The following is an 18,138-nucleotide window of genomic DNA, read 5'->3' as shown; positions in this document are numbered from 1 at the left end:
TGTATTGTTTTAGAAGGGATTAAGTTTGATGGTGTCCATATTTAGAATACCTTTAAGGGAGAAGACCTTCCAGTCCTGTTCTTCAATGATAAAACTTCAGTTGATTGTATATATAGCACTTCTCCATTTTGGCATGTGTTAAGATCCTTTTATTCCTTGTCCCTCCCTGTCCTGTATTGGATAGTGTTTAGCTCTTGATGGTTAAAGTGAAGCTTGTTGTTTGCTTAATTACATGCTGTGAGATGCAGAAATTATGGAATTTGACCAAGTGTGTGTCTCAGTCTTACATAAGTGAAATTCAGTCATGATAGTAACTGGAAGTTTGGATTCATTTACTGGTTTGTTGAATCCATTCTTTGACATAGTCCTAAACTTCTTGTATACATACAAGGTTCAAGATTCCATAAGAAACAAAGTATCAGCAACATGATTATGTATTGAGTTATTTGAGGTTTAGCTGTTCTTCAGCAGTTGCATCATTTTCATGTGCTCCTGGGTTTCCCCCATGTGCTACAAGGAGTGAGTTTATCTGAGGGCATAGAGTGGGTAAAACAGCATTGTTCGGAGCTTTGTTTGCTTATTGACTTTCGTTTGATTCAAATTTAAGGCTTTTGTTGAGAAGTATGCTGATTTTTCTTAATATTCTGTGAACAAACTCTAGTGTGTGGGTGGCCGGTGCTGTGAAAAGTTTTTCCCCAGGTCTATGGTGTGACGCTTCACTATTGGCAGAGTCATTCTTGCACCATTTTAAGTAAATGAGCCATTTAGGGTTACTGGTTACTTTGGTAGTGACTTTCAGCTGGTAGATAAACTAGAAAAATGAATCTCGTATTTTTTTAAGTCCTTATTTCTAGTATAAAATATATATATTTAATGGTATGGGTGCTAAATAAAAATGAGAAGCAGAGGGGTTTAAAAAAGTGATTTCTTGAATGCTCAGTCTGAGTCTCAGATGGTATAAAACAGTGGAATTCAACATCCTAACTTGAGTGTCTTGCAGAAAAACTTCATCTTTTCAGTTTCTTAGAGTTAGGACTTGAAACTTAACATCTAGTGTCTGAGGGGATGATTTGAATGACCAGGGTTTTGCTGCTGGATCTCTGCCACTGAGGTTCAGCTCCAAAATTTGTTTGAGGAGCCTGGGTCCTGCGCCGCTGGCTGTGTGGGGCAGTGGCTACTGCTTTTTTTTTCTTAAGCCTGGGTGAGGTCTTTGGGATTGTATGTGCCATTGCTTTTTGTTTGTTAATTTCTTTCAACACTGGTGGAACTGAGCCACCATTGCTAGAGTCAAAAGTGAATACAAAAACCTTTTGTATACACTCTAACTGTACTTTTCTACGTGTTGTAAGAAGAGAAATCTTTCAGTAAATCTCCTGTAGACTCTCCCCGCAGGTGCAGGGAGGGCAGAGTAGTTTCTGGCCTACAGAACGGTGTTTTTACTGCTTTCTGGATTGTTTGTCTTGCCATATGGCTTACCTGGTGGTAATACCTGTGTTGTCTGTTCTTTGCCGTTTCCTCAAATGTGAAACAGTTTTGAATTCCTTCAATAAAAGTGATCAGAAACTACTTCCAAGTGCCTGCCAGAGATGAAGGCAACAGCATAGTGCTACAACCCTTCCTCCTTGTTATCAAGGCACTGAAAATCAGGGAAGAATGGCAGTGGAGGATTTACCTACTGCAGATCTTTTCCATGATTTTGCACTGTTGGTGCGTTGGTTTCCTTTTATCAGTGAAGGTCTGAGTATTTGGCAGTATGTTGATGGAAGCAGCGGGAGGGTTTTCTGTTTTTTGTTTACAGTCATGCTTGCTTTGCCCTTTTAAAACATAGCGTCTTAAGTTCATAGTCAGGGTCTTTCAGAATGCCTGAAATACCACCAACTGGTCTACACTTAGCAGACAGGTCTAGTGTAGATGTTATCACATGGTCGAGGTTGTCAGTATTTCAAGTACTTCCAAGCCTTTTTAGTAACTCTGCCATCTGTATAAATGCTCTTCCTTTCTAGCATCTCTGAAGGCACATCCTGGACCATTTTTGGGAGGGGGAGGAACAAATGTAGCTGCATGCTGCTATCAGCAACTTAAATCTGGCAATTAAGTCAACTGTTGGTTTGAAGGTGGAGGTGGAAGTGGATAATCCATCTTATTCCCTTATTTAATTGCCATCCCCACTTTCTGGTTGGTTTCCCTCTTCTCAGAAATGCCCATCAAGGGTTTAGTTAGGTTAGGCAAAGATCATGCTAAAGTATGTCCTTTGTAAGCCTCTAGAAGCTGAGAAGCACAGTTGCATCCTCTGTTTCTAGTACCAGCAGAAGAGAGGCCAGAGAAGACCATCCTGCTATCATGTGTAAGACTTCAGTCAGCAATGTAACAGCATGCATTTACTTATAGTTGTTTGCTTCCTCCTCTGCACATTGTGAAAGCAATGTAGACCTTTGTTCCTCCCTATCCTTGAACTATAATGTGTGGCATTTATAAGGCTGTTTCCAGGACTCTGATTGCTGATGGTGAAGAGGAAAAAGAGAAGTCAATAAATATTAATAACACTAGCGAATGTCAGTAGTGTTGCCATGTAAGCCCAAACCCTTCTGAGGTTCTTAAGAGTGTGTATGTTCACTTTGGTGTGCTTCTGACCTTAAAGGCTTGAAGACTCTTGCTGAGTCTATGTAACACAATGGATTAAATTCTTGAGTGTGTTCATGTTGTTCAGTAGTAATACTGCACCAATTTATGTTAGAAGGCTGGATTTCAAGTCAGCTTGCATGAGATATTTGGTACTAAAGGGGACATTGAATGACAAAACCCGCTTATTTTTGAGTATTCTTTTTTTTTTTCATACTGCAGAAGAGTATTTGGCAGTATTATCTCAATTTATTCTTGAAGAGCTTGGTGTTATGATATGCCAACAAAATAATTCCTACATGATTGTAGAGTGCGCGTTGTTAAGTAAACCCGAGGGGAAGTTCAGTGATGGTACATGAGAGCATCTAGATTTTCCTGATGATACTGCTCTTTCAAGGAGATGCAAATACTGATCCGATTACAATATGTGTTCTTTAAAAAACAAACAGCTTCAAAACAAAAACAAATCTCACAAGAACCTTAGCAAGAAGGCATAGTAACCTGTTTCTAGCTCGCTGATGTCCAAAGGGAAGGAATGTTCCAGATTACAAGTCATCAGCTCAAATGCTCCTTTTATCTTCACATACACAGTTATATGGGCAGGTGTTTACATGCCTCAAAAAAACCACCTAGGTAATGCATGGAAAGAACTTGGACCTTAATCATCTTTTCATGTTATAACAGCCCTTTCTCTTTTGAATTCGAGAAAGTTTGAGCATTTTGAGCCTTTTTTGGCAAACCTCCTTTGTATTAGAGCAGGCAGAAGAGCATGCAGGAGAATCTGAGTTTTCTGCTGAGTACTGATCTGAAATGGGAGATGCTTGGGGGTTTTATGGCATTCGGAACTACAAAAATGTCCCAGGAGAGGAGGTGAGCCTTTTTACTTTAACTAATGACTGAAAATTCAGGAAAGATGCAGGTTTCCAAATGACTATTGGATATGAAGGCTATTAAGGTTTTCGTCTACTAAGATTTCTGCTATTTAATTTAGGGTAAAAGTCTCTATGAAAACTAAGTTCTGAAATTACTAGAAGCATGAACGTGAAATCAAGTGAATACATGCCAGCGTATATATTTTTTTAAATATAGTTTATGTAGGTGACAAACACTTTAGGGTTCTTTGATGTGGAGCCATAGCCTCAGTTGATGTAAATTAGCACAGGTTCATTGAAGCTACGCCTGTTCATACCAGCCTGGGGGTTTGGTCCGAGATCTCAGAGCAAGTGCATTGATAAAGAGGAGCTTCATCGTATGCATAATCTGTCATTTCTTTGTGTTGAAGCCTGATAATACTGGGGCTTGTACAAAAACGTGGCCTTTTAAAATGTTGAGATATTTCAGTACTAAGACATTTGAAATGGCTCTGCTGGCACTGAAGAAGTGGTTTGAGAAGATCCATTCGTAGTTCCTTAAAGATAGCCAATACATAATAAACTTTGTGTGTGTTAGGAGAGACACTGTGCAGCTTCTGTTTAATTTGGTGTGGTGTCAGTGAATGTTTGTTAAGCATTTTGAGGAAAAATGTTACAACAGATCTTGTAACTCATTACTTTTAAATAGAGCCTGAACTTCAAGTGAAGGATTGAGGAAACTGAATCAGCAGCGCTGAGCTGTGCTATTATATTTACAACAGTGGGAGGTTTTACCAAGTGACTTATTTAATAACCTTTTCAGATCAATTTGTAATAATCCTGGAAGTCTTTCCTGAAAAGATGACGCATTTTATTTATCAGAATGAGTTGTTTCACTGTCGATCCTCAACCAAACGAGATTGGTGTTACTTTATGAAAATTCTTGCATTTCAAGAAGCAGAGGAACATGAGGCCAGGACTCTTTTTTTTTTTTTTTTTTTTTTTTTTTGAGCTTTTTTTTTTTAATTTCATGCTGCTTGCAAGTGAGAATAGTAAATAGATTGTTATGTTAGGAAGAGAGTTACTAGAGGTTTAACTCCTTAAATTTGCCCCCTGCTCACACCTGTTGGAAGAGATGGGAATATGCTTCAAGGAACAGAAGACTTGAAGTAATCCACATCAAACATAAAAGCTGCAGCTAAGCTAGAGAAATGAGAAGCTCTACTCTTGACCGCTTCGTGAATCTATTTGTTCTTTATTCATACAGAAAAATAAAATTTTATATCTCCTACTTCTGTTTTGGTGGTTTTTTTTTTTAGTTCCTAAAATCTTTGATCATGAAATACCTTGTTAACTGAAAGCAGTTGGGGAACACGAAGTGAAGGGATGAGAGCTTAGATGGAAGCAGTGAGGGAAAATGTCCAGCCTCCAGTCTGGAAAACCTAAATACAATGACATAAATGGTATATTTTAAAACCATGATGTAAACTAAAATTAGTTACTTTATCAAGAGTCTGCATCTGTCTGAAGATAGACCAGTTTGTGCCTAAAAGGTTGTTAACTGAGAGCCTGACAGATGCCTTGGGGTTATCTTTTGCATCTTTTTTTTTGTGAGCCTGGTAGATGCAAAAGCAGAAGTGCTGAAGGAAGGGGAGCACTTAGTGGCTAGTTCTGTCAAGCCCATGTCCAGATAGCTCTTTTGAATAGCTGTGGCTTTTCTGTAATAATAAACACAATTTAATTACCATGTATCTTTCATCCTGAAGGGCAGAGCATAGCTAATTAAAAGAGAAAAAAAAAAAGAGTGCTGTATTCTAGGAAAAAGCCAAGTAACCTACTTGAAAAAAAGTAGACTTTTCTTACAAGCAACCACTGTATGCCATATGGTTATTTTAAAACAGTAAATTACTATGCAAAAGTAAAATATCAGTGGGTTACGTTGTGTAGTAGGATGCAGCAGAATCACTTGACCACGTTCTGAATTAGAAATACTAATTTGGGAAACTTTTACCTTCTTACTCACACTTTCTAAGCAGGGAGGTAGTTGGGGTTTCAGGTCAGTTCAAGGCCAAATCCAGGTGACAGATAATCTTGGCAGTCTGGTCCTGTGCTGGCTTCAGGAGTTTCAGGCTCTGCTGCTGGCTCTTAGGTGTCATAATTTACCTCTCTGTAAAATGGCTGTTTATACAGACTTCACAGTCTTGATAGTAAAGACTTTGTAAGTTAATGCGTAGCTCAGTGGAGTCTTCTCGCTGCCTCTCCCCACTATCATTTTGCAAACGGCAGTGGGTTTCAGTGTTCACTCAGAAAGTTTGTGCTGTTGTAGCTAATTCAGCCTGAACTGCCTGCTTGCTCTCTTAATTCATTAGGGTTTTTTTCAGTTAGGGTTTTTTTTTTTTTATTTGGTGGTAGTCAAGTTATGGTAAATGCCTGTAACTACCCTCATGTAAAGAAAATAAGCTGCTTTGTCAGAAGGTAACGCACAAAGGAATGAATTTTAAGAGTTTACATAGAGAAGTGTTGTCTCTGCTTGCATTTTAGGCTAGTTTCTGCAGTTAAATCTCTCTTAAATCTTTCTTACTGTATGGGAGGAATTTCTGATTTCTTTTCCTGAGTTGGATTACTGGGCTGTAAGGTTCATTAATTAATAATGAGCAAGACTTTCTTTTAGAAAATCACATGCTTGTGATTACACATGAGATTTGGATGTGGGGTTTTTTTGTTTGGTTGGTATTTTCCTTACAAGAACTCTCTGCGCAGACTATAAAATAATGAGAATTGGTAAATGAAATTGGCCATAATGGTGAAAGCAATAATACTTAAAAGTCATGTCAAAGCAAGAAGAGGCAAAGCTGTAACCCAGAGTTCTTCGTGAACTGGTAGCTGAGTGATTGTACTAATTCTGTAAGGCAGCTATAGAAGGAAGGAGCACATCTCCTAACCAAAAAAAAGTAAAATTTATGGAGAATTTGCAAATACATTACAGTTCCCAGAAAGCCTGCCTATCCAACTGAAAATTCAGACTTTGCAATAAGTGTTTGAGAGCACAGTCCAAAATGTCTTTTCCCTCACTGTTGGGAGGAGTGCTTGGATACCAGAATCAAGTAGCCCGGTAAGCCGACACGCGAGGTGAAGCTGGTTCTCTGTCCCCTTTCCTCCCCCGGCTCCATTGCCTGTGTTTTCTCATGTTTAAACAGGAAAAGTTGGGGCTACCATACAAGACCAACTGTAGTGGACCCAGCTGCCCCTACTATAACCTCTTCTGTCGTTTCCCTGATAAGCGATGTACAGTCTGGGCTGCTGCATCTTAGGTGGTGGCTGCTGTGTCTCAGCTGCAAGTCAGGCCGGACAAGTTACTGATGGGCTGGGAGGCGAGAGGGGAAGGGGGCTTTTGGGGCTGCCTGCGACTCTGAGCCATGTTTTGTGTGGGTCTGTCTCAGGACTTGATAGTGTTAACACTGCAGCTCTGTTGCCCCTAATTGAGGTTGTTTAACATCAATTTAAAAGTATTTATAAGGGGATAAGGGGGCTAACTGGCAAGTTCTCCATCTATGCCAGGTGGAAGCTGAGAGGCTTTTGGGTATTGAGTGTGGGTTATATTGGGAGTTTTGCATGGGTTGTTTTGGTTTTGCTTTTCTTCGGACGAATACCTGCATCATTAGCTGGCCATATATTTAAATAACTGGATTTGATGTTCTCTTACATTATAAGCCTATTTTTCGTATGAAGTCGTCTTTAGGGAATTTGATTTACACTGTTTTAGTTGCTCTGTGGCAAACACTGAGCTTGCTTGGGACTTCTTTCCATATAAGAATAATTTAGTAAATATTGTGGCTAGCAGCTCTGTGCAAAATAAAGATTTAACAACCAGCAGAGAAAATCGAATGACTGCATATTCAGCCCAGTCAAAAGAGGAGAGCTCTGTTGTAATACCCTCTTTGGCATCTGCAGCTTTTAAGTGAGCTTGTATCTAGTTGGTATTTTGTTGGCTGAGGCATACGATTGTGCTGTAGGCGAGAGTAGTTGGCGTGGATGCGCCTAGGGTTGAGGTCTTCAGATGGTCCCCATGAACACAGCCACTTGTGTAATGATACCTGCATTGGGGTGTTCTGCTGGGCCTCAGCTGCACACCAGGAATTGCATCTCTGTCCCATGCAGCTGTACTGGCAGAGGAACTTGGTTTAGGCTAGGCAGGAGAAAAGAAAACCAATTTTGTACCAGCTGCAGGAATGAATTTGACCTTAAAAGCTAAATACCAGGCCACTCATGGGTCTGCTTTTTAAATTCAATACCATCAGTGATGACACCTACTGTTAATGTATTATTGTATTGCAATAGCTACATCTTGTCTCTTTTTTTGCGTAATGAAGAAAAAACGAAGCAGTTTTATAGTGGATACCGTCTGTGCGACTCCATTCCTAAGCCAGATATTTCTAGTACTAGCTTTACAGTCTGAGGAGATGTTGCATCTAACATGTAAGTATTGTGTGTCTAGTCTTGTGCTGGCAAATGATGGGAATTAACATCAGAACTCAAAACTAGTTAAAGCTCAATAATGAGATGTTACTGGATTTGAAGCACATTATGCATTTGGATTATGTTGCTTGGTATGGTTCCATGGTATACTTCCGTGAAACTGCTTAAGAACAGATGCCACGATAAATACAAAGCCAATCAATCGTAGGAAGCAGTTTTAAAAAGAAAAATGTGAATTGCTATCAGAGGATGCTTATAATTTTTTTTTTTTTTTTACAATGTGCTCAAAACCTGAATCAAGAAAGATGAGTCTGGATCAATTAATACATACACAATTGCTATTTTGCTTGGGAATTGAAACCAGTTATAGAGAAAAATCTATCTGATTAGAGAAACAGTAAGTTAGAATGAGAGAAAGGATAGAAAATAGACCACAGCACTAAAGCAACATACGGGGGGGGGGGGGGGGGGGAACCCAGCTGATTAATTGTGTTAATGTAATATTGTGTACACAATGTAAAATTTTCCTTGACACTGATTTAAGAAACTAGAAGGAGACAAAGTTGACATGCTACATATTTTAAGATACGACCATTGACCATTTTTAATCTAGTTAGTAATTTTTTTAATTGAAATTTGTCAGTTACTGATGGCATTTTCCAGGATTCTTTTTGGATTTAGTTGCTGGTGGTAAATAAGTCAGGTTTAAATGTGGCTATTGATTAGTTTTACACTTGAGGAAATGAGAACCGTGGGCTGTGTTTAGTCAATTGGGGAATCATTTGTGGAAATATGTAGTGGTGGGCAGAGGGGTCTTTGGGGTGGTATGGGGAACAGTGTATCATTTGAGAGATGCTTTGGCCCAAATGGTTCATATGACCGTAATGACAGGACTTGCACATTGGAGTACAGAGGCTGTATTAACATCTGTAACTGGTGCACATGAGACTGCTGCTGGCGCGCTTTGTTCTGAAGGCTGTTGGGACAATTCTTGCTTGCTGCAAAAGCCTGCTGTAAAACTTTGTTTATAATCACCTTGCTATATTTTAAAGCCTTTTTGATTTGAGGCAGTGAGTGGGAGCCTGGGCAATATCCTTCAGCTGAGGGCTTGGTTCAGCTGCAGTGAATCCTGGTGGTGAAATATCTTTTTGCTCTGGGTTGCTAGCTCGGGTATCTTTTGGAACTCATGATTATTCAGCTATTGCATGTAAACATCTCTTACATATAAAAAGTGCCTCGTATTGGATGTAAAACTGTCAGTGAAACACCACTTTCTGTGAGCTATGGCGCATAATCTGTTTTGGATTGCTTCTGCTTCTGTATTCTGGTGGCAGAAATACAAAATGGAAATGAATGTCTGGCACTGAAATTGTGCAGGAAACATCAGACCTGAAAATGCATGCAATTTCCTGTCTAGCACCGGCATTTCTGATATTTTCATTGCATGTATAATCCACTCTTCATCTGAGATTTTCTTCTGAGTCTGTAGGTGTTTCTCTTTTGTGCATGACTGGTAGCAGAAGGTTGCAGCTCTTAAGTTTTGGTTTGTTTTAAATGGAGCTCGGATTCCTGTTGTTCCTACAGAATGGTATTTCTGTTGTGAAGAGCATGAGTTTTACACACAGGCACTTCTGAAAATCTCTCTTAAGTTATATGACTTGTTTAAATGGATTTTGTACCAATTGCCGTCTCACTGCTTAAAGTCCTCTTCCTTGAGCTCCCCTTTTTTCTCTAGTGAGAGAGAAATATATTTTCTTAATATATTTCACTTAAGAAATATATTTTCTTTACAGGAATTCAGTGTCCTTCATTTGACTGTACAGAAATTTGTGGGCAGGTACACACAGTGATTGTTGCTTTTTCATTTACTTTGTGCAACTAGAAGTAATAAAGCTTAGAGTAGTTGCAACAGTAAAGGATTTCTTTTTGGCTTTTTTTTTTATTATTATTTGGTGGCATCCCATGTTGAGGCAACTCTGACTTCACTTGGTAATTAAACCTCATTTGTGACCTTTTTCCCCATTAATTTGATCCATTAAAGAAACGCTCTTTGAAGCTGGTAGTTAATCTCCCTGTTTAAATTGCTGGGTTTTACTCAGATTGGTTACAGCTTAGTTTTAAACAGCAGCTAAAAATAGCAAACTGTTGTGCTGTACAGTTTAAATATCTATCTATATTAGTAGCCTTTCTAGAAAGGAAATACTTAGGGAGAGGAGACTCTGCTGCTTGGACAGCACCGGTTGGTACCAACATTGCACTTGAGTTTTGCCCATTGCAAAGACAAGCAGCGCTCCAGCAGCCAGCACTTGAGTCCCTTACTCTGGGATTAATTTTTAACACCGTGAGCTTGATTTGAGGAGCGTTTCAGTTGGTAATTAATAATTCAATGGCCGAGAAGTTTTGACTGTTTATGTTTAAGTCTGATGCTAAATGTGCTAAAGCCAGGCAAAGATCTAGAAACTAGTTGAAATACTTTCAAGAGCATTAGGCTTTTGGGAAGAAAATACAAGGGAAAGGTCTGAAATCACAACCTGTGAGGTTAGGATCTATTTTCATCGCTTGCGTTGTCCTTCTCTACATGCCCTTTGTGATTCACAGAGGCCTGACAAACTTGTAGACTTGAAGTGCACAGCGTTATTGCCAAAGCATGGGTTTTTTTAACTTAAAAGCGTCTGCAGTTGAAAAGGAAGCCGTGACAAGACTGCGGACATCTAGGCAGATGCAAACCAATTACTTCCAGTAGTTCTCCCTTGAGTTTCTATTGTAGCAGGAACTTTCCGCAGGTGAAGGAATCTTGAATGAGTAGCTAATAGAAAAAAAATAATCAGAGGTATAAAGGTGAATCTGTCTAAGGCAGCATAATTACTTGTGTTACCTTTGTCAGTGAAATCTGTGGTCCAAGAAAGAGGGCAAAAAGAATCCGGATTTTTTAGTATTGTTGAAGGTTAGACTTCTTGTAATGGCTGTTTCCAGATATACCTGTATGTCAGGAGCCTCAAGCTTCTCAACCAAGATATCCATGACTAGAGCAGGAACATCTGTTGTCACGGGGAAATTGAATGTGAAGAAATCTGCAAGACGGGAAACATTATCAGATATTTTAGGCTACCCTTCTGAGGAACACAAGCTTATATTCACAGAAACCGATAGAGCTATTGTATGTCCAGAATTTTTTACTACTATAAGACCAGTACTTTAGTTCTCCAAATAATCTCCATTACTATTACATTGATTTGGTACTGTTTCTCATTACATAGAAATAGCGTTTCTGTGACCTAGTAGCCTGATTTTGCCACCAAAGGAAAAAACATAATCCTATTTAAAAGCTTGTACAAGCTTTTAAAACTTATGATTCTGAAAATCAAACTCCTAGCGCTTCTTTCTGCCAGCAGTGGCAGGGGGTAGGAGGGTGGGGTTGGGGGCTGGATGGAGATGCCGTACAGCTTTATGAAGTCAGAAAAAATGAAGGTAATCACAGAATGGCTTACTCTGTCTTTATCAGAGCTTATTAAACTTCTTTGGTGTTTCAGGGCATTCATGCTTCCAATGTCATTCTTAATAGTATTGTCACTTGCAAGTTTCTGCACAAACTAAGCAGGTTTTTGGCTATTATGGGTAGCACATCAAATAAAGGACTGAAAATGTGTTCATTTGGGTATGTGTTTGAGTGCTTGCATTAAATTTGGTTCATTATTTCTGGGGAATATTGGCTTTTTGAATCACTTTCCTCTATCGTCTGTGGTACCTCTCACAAGATGTGTGCTAATTAAAAAGTGCTTTAGCACAGATCTGCAGATTTAGCAATCTGAATTTGGCAGTGGTAGTATGTGACTTTTAAGTCTGGTGAAATTTGAAAAAAGTAATTCCTAAATTGTTAGTAGTAAATAGTGCAGTGGTTTATTCTCTGTCTTTTTCAACTAGTGACGCTTAGTCTCTTTATGATAACATTAAAAGGCATGCAACTTCAAATTATAAAAGCAGTGTTTATAGGCATATGTTTATCTTAAAACTTCCATGAAAGTCAATGGAAAAAGGTGATCCTACAGATCAGTGCAGCTGCCTTTTGTAGCTCGAGTGTATGCAAAATGAAGATAGGGTGCCCTCAGAAGGCATAAATGTATAAAAAGAAAAATGGACATTAGTACTGTATACTTGTGTATCATCCATTTAAAAATAAAAGCACGTTTAACTGCAGTGGCATAACGTCCTCGGGGACCAGAGCAACATTGAGTTCTTGTTCAAATGTAAGAAAAAAATTGGAGGATCCATCTCAAAACACTTAATTCAAAACTTATGTGACAGATGCTTGAGACAAACATGAACCAGTGTGGGTACTGGGCAAAAGGAGAATTACCCACATTACTGACTGATGGAGAGTCTCGGTTATTTTGGGGCTTGCTCTTTGTAAGCTGTCCTTTACTTCATGCGTCCTGAGGGAGGTGAGCCGAACAGAGGCAAGGGAAGGAGAATAGGGCAACTTCTTTACAGTTTTCCAGTATCGGGGAGACTATGGAAGGGGCTATACTGCAGAAAGAGAGCTGGGAAAGAGACTTTTTGGATCACTTGAAAAGCAGGTCGCCTCATGCTAAATCAATATCCTTGCTTATCTGACCTGTTAGGTGGGCTTTGTAAGGATGGATGGTAGAAAGGGAAGAATTTGGAGAGTGTACGCAATAGTACTGGAGCATCAAGCTGGAAATAACTTACGCTTTAGTATTTTGAACGGTCTTAAGGGGTTAGGAAAGAAGAATAAAATGGGAATTGGAGGCTTAGAGAGGCAGCAGTCAAGGTGTGAGATAAGCATTTCGGGAGCAGTTCTGAGTGTAGATGTCTGTTGGAAGAACTAATCTTGTTGGAAGCCTCTGTGTGTTTGAATTTAGTTCTGGCAGAGCCCAACTGCAACAGAACTCTATACACAGAATTACATTTACGCTCTTAGACTGAGGTTTTAAATTATTCAACTTTGATAACTGTTTAATTGGCTTCTGGGTGGTTTAGTTTCAAATTTAACTTTTAACTTGCACAGAGAATTCTGTTTCCTATATTAACCCCAGACTTTGTTTATATAGGATTAGCTCGGAACGCAGAAAAGAGAAGTCAAGGGATGCAGCCCGGTGCCGAAGGAGCAAGGAATCAGAAGTATTCTATGAGCTTGCTCATCAGCTGCCGCTGCCCCATACCGTGAGCGCACACCTGGACAAGGCGTCCATTATGAGACTGACTATCAGCTACTTGCGCATGAGAAAGCTGCTAGATGCTGGTAAGGGAATAACATGGCAGAATCTGGAAAAGGGGCTGGAGGTATATCAAGGAAGAAGCTATTTCTAAAATGGATCAGCAGTTAAAAATAAATTAATTAATAGTTGCATCCTTTCCTATAGAAAGTTGGAAGACCTTACAGTAGAAATAGGCTATTGGTGATGGCACAGGAAAAATGGCCACCATTAAATAGACTTTTGCTTTTTTCCCTTTCTGTTCTGATGAGCCCAATTTGCTCATCACAGCCATAGTGCCATTTTCAGTCTGAGTTATTTGACCCTTGTCCCGAAGTTAATTTCTTGCATTTAACCCTCTTTTTTCCCCCCTAGAGTTGGTTGCTCCAACTGTGCTTTACCAATCTGTAGGTTGTTGGTGCAAGGCTGGCTTACCAAACTGTAGGTGTTTCTCCTTAATATAAACTGCAAGATTATTTTTTTTTTTTTGTAATTGTACTCCACTGACAGTGAAGTTTGCTGCATCTGTGTCTCTGCAGTTACACCTACCCATACAACTACAGGAGTATCTGAGTTGGCTCATGAACCAGTATCTGTACAGCAGGCCATAGGTGCTGTACTGATTATTTGTGCTCATGCATGCCTACTTATCCTGTATGGAGGAGTAACTTTCGTAGCCAGACTCTAAAATGTCCCCTAGGAAGCCCCTGAGAAAAGTTTGTAATGCCTTTTTGAGATAAATGCTAATATTTCTCCCGCGTAGACTTTTTCCTTAAGGTGGAAGGTTTATTGGTTTATGCATAAAAGCACAGACATTCAACCTCAAGCTGCCTTTCTGTGGTTTTTGATACCATTACTAGAGCTTGAAGAACTTAATCGATCGCTTACCTAATGAATATACTGGTTTTGAACAGTCTTGCAAGATTTACTCCTTGCAGACTGGTGCCAGAAGTCATTCCTGATGGTAAGTGAAGAATGACTGGTGTTTACTTAAATGAAAATGTGTGGCTGCTTGTAGGTGAGCTGGAGACCGAAGCCAAAATGGAGAAGGAACTGAACTGTTTCTACTTGAAAGCTCTTGATGGATTTGTCATGGTTCTGTCCGAAGATGGAGACATGATTTACATGTCTGAAAACGTGAACAAGTGTATGGGACTCACTCAGGTGAAATACTGACGTTTCCTAAGACTGTTTCAAATCTGTAAAAGTTGTTGCATTTTTGTATGTGTAAAGTTAGACATTTGTATACCTCTCATTTTTTGCAGTTTGAGTTGACGGGGCACAGTGTATTTGATTTCACTCATCCATGTGACCATGAAGAGCTGCGAGAAATGCTTACACACAGAAATGGTGAGGAGAAAGAAAAAAAATCAATTTCATTTACCTATGGATAATTCCTTTTGGCTTTAGTACAGTTGGATATCTGCCAGAAAAAGGTGTTGAGAGAACAAACTAGTATGTTTTGCTGTTTAAATCTCAAAATAAACCTTGTTCAGAGATACTAACAGAAATAACCATAATGTTTTGGAAGATCCTAACTGTAGGAGAGATGAGACTTAGTACTCTTTAATCTAAAACAAAATTGACTAAAATGGTGTTATTGAGGGTGGAAAGAATTATTGTGCCTACAGGAATAAAATTAGAGGTAGATTGATTGAGAATTATCTTAAGCAATTGCTATAGAAGGATACGGAGAAGTTATATTGGCTCATTTGTCTTGGTCTGAGCTTGTCCTCACAGGACAACTTAAGCAAATGCTTTCTTCCAGAAATCTGTGGTGGTATACTAAAGATACTATATTTAAGACACTGAAAAACTAATCGGGGAATACTTGGACAGCCCCAAAAAAGGGCTTTGGGATTGATGCTTCTCTGCGTCTTCTAATTGGTGCATGAAATTGGTATCTTTTCACAGATTTCTGACTCTTCTTTTCTCCGTCCGAGGGAGTAGAACACTGTGTTCACTTATTCTGTATGCTTTTGAATTTAACAAATGCCCATGAATTACTACTTTTATGTCTTCTAAAGGTTTGTTAATGACTATAAAGACTTGGCAGCCTGCATGCCTCCAAACAAATCTGCTTTACTCAGTTGTTAGAAGTCTAAAATCCGACCTCTATAATTTCTGTTTCATCAAATAAGGGTTATATGGACTCTGAATCTAGACAGTGATAAATTACCAAGCCTGACCTCTGCTTTCCTGTAGCACTGTAAATCGGAAGTCTTTTATGTTGTCATTCTATTTAATTCAGACGAAGAGACCTGATAAGGTATCATAGCATTAAGGGCCCCAACTTTGATTTTGTAAGCGTTTTTCTAAACTCGTCTGCCCTTAATATTGATGTGTCTAAGGCTAGGTTAGACTCCACCCCCCCATTTGGAAGACTGTAATGCATGCAGGAAGGGTGGAGAAACAACTTCACTAAGGCAGTGTAAAAACTGGTCCTGGTCTTGTTGCAAAAGCTTATTCTTAAAGAGTGTCATATTACTGAGTTTCATGCAAACCAACTGTCTAAATTGACCAGACTGGAATAAGATGTCTGGAAAGCATTATTACAAAATCTGTTTCGCAAATGAAGTTGGCAGACAAAAGTCTAAATTACAGTAATAATGGTGCATTTTTATATTTATTAGTATTCCCAGGTTGCTCTCTGCTGCTGCAGCTTTTACATCAGTGGAATTATTTTTGTTTTGAATTGAGTATTAAAGACTCCCCTTTGGGATTGTACAGGTGCAAATGAATACAAATGTGACTGGCAGAAGCTGAACTGTATTCTGATTTTATGAAGTTGCTATTGAAACTTTCAAAGCTGGCGATTTTAAAAATGATGTCCAATGCTCAGTCAGACCTGAGAAAGCTGTTCCATCTTTTACAGCTGCTTCTCAAAGCAGAGCCTTAAGCATTAGGAGTTGGTAACAATAATGTTTTGTGATCTTTAAGTTTCTAGATCGGTTTGACTGTTTTGAAAACATATTGAATTAAATAAGTGTTGGCTGCTTCTCTGAACTCTGGAGTTTTTTGTTTCTCCTCCTGCCCTTTACTTGAGGATATTTTGATGTGGCATTAAGTAGGCTTGTCCCTGTTAGTCTTTCCTCTGCTAGAAGCAATAGATAATGTAGTGTAGGGGCTTTAACATTTTTCTAATGAATCTTGTCAAACTAGCAGCTGCAGTGCAAGCCACCATGAAGCTACTATTGTCTGTGGAGGATGAGGGCAAGCTATTGTATTAACTTGTATCAGAAGTAAGCTCGCATGTTCTAAACTTCTACCCCATGCTATGATTTGGTCTTCACTCCTTAGCGCACCTCAGCAAACTCGCTCTTCCACTGCTCCATATCCGAGGTGCTTTATTTCCTGCTTCCACACACGACGAGCTGCTCGCAGCTCTCCTGATAGGATCGGTTTGCATTTTCTCTGCCCAGAATAGCCTAGCTACTTATTGACTCTGAAAGGTTCTCTCTTGTAAAGGCAAAAACTTAACTTAAAGCCTGCTGTTGGCAAGTAAGGCTACAAAACGTAGTGCTGCTAATACTAGTTTGTATTAGGATTTCTTGACTCTTTCTTTTTCTTCCCAGCAATGCTAATAATGTGTTTAAAAACTTGGTCCCTGTTTACTCAGAGTGTAAATCACTGCCGAAATATTCAGATGAATATAAACAGCAGAGTTGTTAATTCTGAATTTAAAAACTTAAAATACTGCAGTCCTGAAGAGCTACGGCCCCAAAATGTATTTGATTTGACCTCCGTGCAGTGAGTTACTGATGCATTTCAGTGGAAACTGACTCAACAGTACTTCTTATTCTGCACATGCTTTTCTTGTCCTCTCTCACAATTTTAAAATACATTAAACTTTCAAACAGTCTCTCTCTCTCCCCACCCCTTTTCCTGAAATCTGGGAATGTGGAGATGGCTACAAATACAATACTGATCTTAAAGCATTGAATCTTCAGTTTTTTGCTTACCTTACAGTAAAACTCATTATGAAAAATGTTATTATCAAAAGTGCTGTTAGGTTTATCGATCTGTTTAATTTATTTTTTGGGTCTTCCCCTAGTCTTAGAGTTCTATAACAAGTTTGGGTTTGGGGGTTTGTGGGGTTTTTTTAATGCCTTTGGAAGATGATCCAAGAGCTCAAGAACTGGTTTGCTATTTGCTTTTGCTAGGTCCTGTGAAAAAGGGCAAAGAGCAAAACACGGAGCGCAGCTTTTTTCTCAGAATGAAGTGTACACTGACTAGCAGGGGAAGAACAGTGAATATAAAGTCTGCTACGTGGAAGGTAACAAATGCAAAGGAATACTTACATAGTTTGGCAGCTTCCTCTTCAGATGTCATAACACTATTATTTCAACATTTTTACTTCACGTAATAAGCTTGAGTTTCGCTAAGTACTTAACTAATTTAATGATTGTGCATCAATATGCTGAATTTTAATGCTGAATACATCACAGAGGTAACTGAAACAATGTTTTAAAATTAGTTTTTCAAAAATCTTTTAATGAGCTCTCCGTTTTAAATTAGAGGTCATTTACTTACTAGAAATTATAATTACTAAATGTGTTTGCATAAAGCCTTGTCCTTTAAAAAAAAAAACAAACCAACTTGACACCACTTATGCTGATACCTGTTTTCTTTTGATTTGACACTGTAAATGTGACAGTTGAGGTCTCTGAAGGACTTCAATACCATTCATTCTGAAGCTGCTGGCTATCCCTTTTGTAACAGTTGGAACAAAAAGAGCACAGCCTGATAGCTTTCTGCAGTGAATGCATTTTCTCCTCTGGACAAAAAGTAACCTTCTACTGTATTGAGTGGTATTATGGCTCACAATTCTCTTTTACGACTTAAATTTAGTTATTCATGATGAAACAACTTCTTTCTTCTTTGCTGTTGTCTGAACAATTTCTACTTCAGAAAGGTTAAAAAAAAAAAAAAGGCCACAAAATGCAAAACTTCTGTCTCTTGAAGACTGTATTTAATCT

The 18,138-nt window shown here is 38.8% G+C and overlaps 1 protein-coding gene and 1 long non-coding RNA gene across 3 annotated transcripts in view; one reads left to right on the top strand and one right to left on the bottom strand.

Moving 5' to 3' along the window:
* Positions 1 to 18,138, top strand: part of HIF1A (hypoxia inducible factor 1 subunit alpha) — a 34,571-nt gene that overhangs the window by 2,241 nt on the left and 14,192 nt on the right. For both annotated transcript variants that reach the window (XR_010070859.1, XM_063333574.1), the window contains exons 2-5: positions 13,016 to 13,206; positions 14,178 to 14,323; positions 14,425 to 14,509; positions 17,323 to 17,435. Coding sequence is in view for 1 of the 2 variants with exons in the window: in XM_063333574.1 (XP_063189644.1) it covers positions 13,016 to 13,206; positions 14,178 to 14,323; positions 14,425 to 14,509; positions 17,323 to 17,435 (535 nt within the window). In the remaining variant the exon portion in view is untranslated. The remainder of the gene's footprint in view (positions 1 to 13,015; positions 13,207 to 14,177; positions 14,324 to 14,424; positions 14,510 to 17,322; positions 17,436 to 18,138) is intronic.
* LOC134515040 (uncharacterized) overlaps positions 4,540 to 18,138 on the bottom strand; it is a 31,236-nt gene continuing 17,637 nt past the window's right edge. The window contains exons 2-3 of the long non-coding RNA XR_010070860.1: positions 10,822 to 11,017; positions 4,540 to 7,656 (exon numbers count right to left, since the gene is read on the bottom strand). This is a non-coding gene — a long non-coding RNA (uncharacterized LOC134515040). The remainder of the gene's footprint in view (positions 7,657 to 10,821; positions 11,018 to 18,138) is intronic.

This window comes from Chroicocephalus ridibundus, chromosome 4 (genome assembly GCF_963924245.1).
Source record: "Chroicocephalus ridibundus chromosome 4, bChrRid1.1, whole genome shotgun sequence".
Lineage (NCBI taxonomy): Eukaryota > Metazoa > Chordata > Aves > Charadriiformes > Laridae > Chroicocephalus > Chroicocephalus ridibundus.
This window is presented reverse-complemented; position numbering and strand designations above follow the sequence as displayed.